Source organism: Callorhinus ursinus, unplaced genomic scaffold (assembly GCF_003265705.2).
Source record: "Callorhinus ursinus isolate GAN/ISIS: 27379988/994484 unplaced genomic scaffold, GSC_fseal_2.0 scaffold11, whole genome shotgun sequence".
NCBI classification, from domain to species: domain Eukaryota; kingdom Metazoa; phylum Chordata; class Mammalia; order Carnivora; family Otariidae; genus Callorhinus; species Callorhinus ursinus.
Window position 1 is genome coordinate 47,178,620 of NW_027397073.1, and position 6,000 is coordinate 47,184,619.

Below are 6,000 nucleotides of genomic sequence, written 5' to 3' on the forward strand. Positions count from 1 at the left end.
TAATCATCATTCGGGTATAACGAACTGATCAATCATAACCTCCCACCCTTCTCCTATCACCCCTCAGTTTCCTGAAAGGTGGGTCTGCACCAGTGGCTGCCAACACTGGGCTAGAGCGAGCATCTAATAGCCCAGCTTCTAGAACTCCCTTTCCCTGTCTCATCTCCAACACACTTCTGTCCTCATGAGGCAAGAGTCTCTCACATGAGCAATCAGTACATCTTTTCAAGCCCTCAGCTGTGAAAGCAGAAAGCACTATTTAGCAGAGCTCTTGTTCACCCTTTATTTTTAGGGAAGAATAAGGTATAACACCAGATGGCATCCTTTTTCCACAGGCTATAGCTTGGCCTAGAAATACAGTCTGCTGAATGACCTCAGAAAAGCCACTTCCTACTCTATCTAGGACTGTGAACCAAGGTTTGAGGACCTATCCTGGAAATTCAATCAGAACAGAAAATATGACTTTTCTGCACCTCCAAGATGGTAGCACCAACCTATGAGCACTCAAAAGAAAATGCAAGTTGCAGAGAATGAAGTTTGGCCCATTCCTAAGCAAATCTAGGGGAGAGGAGACAGTTGAAAATTTCTTCCCCTTGCATTTACTCTTCCCATAGTCAGAATAGCTCTCTCCAAAGTTGGATGTGCCAGGCAATCCAATGCAGTGCCGGAAGGGACTATCAAAACGCGTTTATTTTACTTAAAAATGAAGAAATTCAGTTTGACTAGTATTTAATGTGCAGACTACTTAGGGCCTTTACCCCATCCACAAGTCAGCTGGTCACAATGGTCCTGAGTGTCTGTCTGCCCAAGGGAAGAGGAGGAGTGGTTCCATCAGGCTCTCATCTGACCATGACACAGCGAAGCTTACGTGGGCCTGGTTAAGTGGACATGGGGATTCTATTCCCCTAGACAGCAGAACAGTTCCAATCTTGTACTAAAATGAGGAGTGACAAAGAAATTCTTTTGATGACACAGATCTACTGCTTATCTCATGGTAAAGTACTTAAAAGACTTTGAAATTTAAAGATGAGTCACAATTTTTTTCACAAAAAATTCCAAATTTGCTTTTTTCTGGGATGACAAGTAGCTGCCAGTAATACACCACCTGATAAATATTTGCCAAAAAATAAAGGTACCTACCAAAGTAAAGGTGTTGTTTCAACAATGTGTGAAAAAGCAAATACTATTCTAAAGAAATGTACGCTTTTGAAAAGAGCGTTTTGGAAAACAGATGTTTGGAAATGTTTCACCTTTTTGTTGCTGAAAAGACAGAACTGGGTTACTCTAAAAGTTCTCCTATCTGCACAGTTTAAAAACCTGGACACATAATTTTGTAATGTATTTTAATATTTTCCAGAAAACTACTTGCAGTGAGTTTTGAATCTATTTTTTTAAACCATTAAAACACAATACCTTCCCACCAGGAAGTACTGAATGCCACCTGAAAAGCAAACATTGACTGGTCAAGTGTCTACTTTAAAAAATTTTTAGAATGATTGAAGGATAGGGCAGAAATATGAGTACCATGACTTAGTGAATTCAGACAGTATCAGACCTGTGAAGTTACACAGAATCCCATGCTCTGAAAGTCCCCTCACTTAATTTGACGCTCTGCTATCACCATCTTGAAATTCATAATCTTTGAACAAGGGGCTCAGATTTTCCTTTTGCACTGGGCTCTGTGAATTATGTAGCTGGTTCTGGAGCTCACGGATCAATGCAGTGGTCCTCCTCGAATCTACAGATTTTTGAGGTATCTTTTCAGCTATGACAACTACTAATTTCAATTATTAATGTAAAACCAACCTTGAATTGCCAGATCGTAAGTGCTAAACTTGTCAAAAATAATGATATAATTACATTTGTATATTTATAAATAGTTAAACACAATCAGAAATTAAATATTTAGAGAAGGCAAAATTATTTGGCACTGTTAATAAAGAAAATTAAAAAGTATTTTCATCATTGTTATTTTATCTTTTTATTTCTATTCTTGTCTTCTAGTACACACAATATATTAATAAAGCAATACATGCATATAATTTATAAGTAAATAAGCACTTACTGGCATTGCATGTTCAACAATTTGTCGTTTATGGAAGTGCACAACCAAGAGTTTCTAAAACCATGACCTAGATTCTCAATGACAATCTTTTGCTTTTGGAGCCCAAGCTCCAAAATTACTCCCTCTTCCGGCAGCACTTTCCCATTCCTCAGCAATAGTTCCCAGTAGAACGAGGGAGGCAATTATGAATCACGGCTCAGTGTAAAGAGGATTTCCAGTCACGACTAGGTTCAAATCCCGCTGCCCTACGTTAAGTAAGACTCAGGCACGCTTCTTAACCTGCTCACCCGCTCCGGTTCCCAGCGCTGTTGTGAGGGGCCGTGTGTAAAGACCTGGCACACCTCCAGATGCTGATTAAGCACCAGCAACACTATCATTTACACCCGGTGTTCGCGGGATGAGTCTGATGGCCCCTGAGCGCCGTGTCCATCTCTGCCCATTTCAAGTCTCATTCGCCCCAGTGACCCTGAGCGGTGGGGCTTCGGGCAGTGCGGTGAGGGGCACCATCGGAGTGATGCTGCAGATAAAACCTGAAAGTTCTCTCCAAACACGCCACGGAAACCCACTGCTACCAACTCCTCCGAATAAGGTCGGGGAGACAGAAGGGTCTGGAAGGAGGCGCGCCAGTGAAGCTGGTGGCGGGGGGCGGGGGGGCACTCATGACCTGGTCGGGCGCTACCTGAGTGACGGAGGCAGGATGGGGCGACGGTTCCATACACCCCGGAGCGCATGTTGGGACTTTCTCTGCTGCGCCCGCAAACTTAACCTCAGCCTTCTCTTAGCTCGCGCGCTCTACTGATCCCGGCCTAGGGCGGCGAATTGGCAAGGGCGGAGCTCCCGCAGGATCGCCCCGGGGCACCGAGCCCACCTCCCAGGGTCGCCGGCCCGCGCGGGGCCTTGGGGAGCCCTTCCCGGTCGCCTGGGATCCCTAGCGCGCGCGGGGAAAGGGCCCCCTCGTTCTGCTCCGGGTTGCTGGCCAGCGCGGGAAGGGAGCCCGCCCCTCGCCCCCCGCCCCCTTCGCTCGCTCCCAGGACCGTACCTGGATGGTGTGGCCGCTGCCCGGGGCGGTGGGGCCCCCCACCAACTTGCAGTAGAGCTCGGGCCGGGGCCGGGGCCGCGCGCCGCCCGGTTCCCGCTCTCCGCAGGTGGCGGTGGCCCAAATCCTCGCCGCCTCGGCCAGGTTGAAGTAGGGCGGGTGCAGGCTGAGCCGGGCCGCGGCGCGGGGCTCCCGAACGGGGCTCACGGCGGGCGGCGGCAGCAGCAGCAGGAGCAGCAGGACTAGCCTGGATGTCCAGCCTGGAGCCCGCGCGGCCGCCGCCATCCTGCAGCGCACGATCCTCCCGGGAGGAGCGAGCTCAGCTCCGGGCGTGGGCGGCGGCCGATGCGCGCCCCCGCCCCACGCGCCGGGAGCCCGCGGCGTGCAGGCGGCTTCCCTGGTGTGGAACCTGCCGCGGCTGGAGCAGGAACTGACAGCGTTCAGCCTCGGGCCGGCAGGCCAGTTCTCCGCAGCGCTCTGCGCCCTGCAAACTTCGCGGGCGGGGAGAGCGAAAGGCGTTCCCGGGCTCTCACCCTGGCGGCTGAGGCGGGGGCCGGGACCGCCCCACCTTCCCACGCCCCGCTCAGAAATCAGAGTTCTCCTCTCCAGCTACTCACGGTCTCAGACGAGTCATGAAAGCCGGCTCTGGACCTCGGACAAGGGGGAAGGCTTGGGTGAGAGAGACGTCAGAGCAAATTGGCACTGCCTGCAGAGCTTACATCAAAGGCATTGTGGTTTCCCGGACGTCTCAATTGTCAAAAGACAGGTCCTGTCAATTTCTCCAACGCTGTGCGCCAGTAATATCTGTGGCACTACAACCACATTCGGAGTCAGGGGTCGAAGGAGCTCACGCGGAATGGGGAGTGGCGGAACGTGCACATGTAAAAGACAACCAGTAGCGCAGGTTGTAGTTTGCCAAGCTGCGAAGACATCTTGGAGGAAAGTCTTTAGATGCCCGATCTGCTAAATTTTACAGATAAACTGAGAGATATTGAGCGAATTAACTGGAGCTGTCGCGCTGGCGTCTGAGCAGAGGATACGCGCATCCCGGGGCCGAGATCTGGCCTTCTTTGCAGGATGTCTCCCCAAAACCGAGCCCTGTTAAGGGGCTTTAAGCAATTCAGGGAGAGTGTCCCTGCGGCCGGCCAGGACTGACCGGAGTGCCTCTGACAAGTAGGGCTGGAGCTGTCGAGGAAGGAGAAGGGGAAAAGAGGGAGGGTGTGAGAACATTGCTTGAGCAAAGATTGAGATAGCCATAAAAGTTGGTACAGTTGAAAGGAGTGAGAAGTGCCCAGCATATTTATTAAATACTGGGATATGTGCTAGGAAGAAGGCAGTGTACCTATTTAATCTTCTGTTTGTTCTTCAAAAATAAAAAGAGCGGGAAAGGAATTTGTGAGTATAACACCAGAAGGAGAAACCACAAGGACTGATAAGTTGACAGAGAAACTGAAAGTTTTGTATATCCAAAAGCACCATAACTAAACAAAAATGGCAAACACGTGAGGAGAGAATGTTTCCCAGAAAGGACATAGGATTAATAACTTTAATATACAAATTGCTTTCACAAAACTATAAACAGTGGAATACTCAAGGCTAGGAAACCTAAGATAGTTAACAGGGGGAATAAACATACGAAAATTTTTTTGACCTTCCTGGGAATTGAAATGCAAGCAAAGCACCAATGAGACTCATCTTTCATCTATGGGACTAGGAAAGCTTTTCTAAAAATAAATAAATAAATAAAATAAAACAGAATTAAGGGAATCAAATATCACAGCCTTGGTTGAAAACAAAAAAACAAAAAAAACGTTTAACTTTTCAGGTGGGCAATGTTTGCAGCACTTAGCAAATGACTTCAATGTGCATATATTTTGCCCTAACAACTCCACTTGTGGACATTTATATCCAGGAAATAATTAAGAAAGTTTGCAAAAATTTAGTGGCAAGTATGTATCAGAGTTATTTTAGGGTTTTTTTTTATTTAAAATAACCTAAATGTCTAATAGTAAAGAGCTGGTTAAATAAAACATTACCGTGGATTTCTATTAAATATTTTTATTAAATAAAATATTAAAGTGAAATATTACAGGGTCACTAAAATGACGTTATAGAACTATATTTTCTGACATAGAAAGATGTTCACAATATTTTAACAGAAAAAATGGATATAAAATAATACATGTACAAGAATCAATTGTATTTCTAAACACTAGCAATGAGCAATCCAAAAATTAAATTAAGAGCAATGCCATTTACTATAGAATCAGAAAGAATAGCATCTTAAGAATAAATTTAACAAAAGAAGTGCAAGACTTATACAATGAAAACTAAAAAAATCTTGGAAAGAATTTAAAGAAGATCTAAAGAAATGGAAAAACATCCCATGTTTACGGATTGAGAGACAATATTGTTAAGATGGCGGTATTCCCTAAAGCAGTCTATAGGTTCAACAGAATTCTTACCAAAATCCCAGGCAATATTTTTGCAGATCACATTGACAAGGTGATCTTAAAATTCATGTGGAAATGTGAAGAATCCAGAATAGCCAAAACAATCCCGAAAAAGATGAAAGAAATTGGAGGACTCACACTTTCCCAATTTCAAAACTTAACACAAACCTACAGTAATCAAGAGAGTGTGGTACTAGCATGAGGATAAACATATAGATCAATGGAATGGAAGTGGGAGTCCAGAAATAAACCTTTACATTTACGGTCACTCAATTTTCACCATTTTCATAGTGCCAAGACCACTCAATGGGGAAAGAGTAATCTTTTCAATGAATGGTGCTAGGACAGCTGGCTATCCACATGCAAATGAATCAAGTTGGATGCCTACCTCACAGCATATACAAAAATTAACGCAAAATGGATCAAAGACCTAAATGTAAGAGCTA

General features: G+C 45.6%; 1 protein-coding gene across 1 annotated transcript in view; it reads right to left on the minus strand.

The window, feature by feature from the left end:
- LAMA3 (laminin subunit alpha 3) overlaps positions 1-3,582 on the minus strand; it is a 263,227-nt gene extending 259,645 nt beyond the window's left edge. Inside the window, exon 1 of the mRNA XM_073897993.1 lies at positions 3,105-3,582. Coding sequence (XP_073754094.1) covers positions 3,105-3,386 — 282 coding nt within the window. The 5' untranslated portion in view covers positions 3,387-3,582. The remainder of the gene's footprint in view (positions 1-3,104) is intronic.
- Between the last annotated feature and the right edge of the window lie 2,418 nt (positions 3,583-6,000).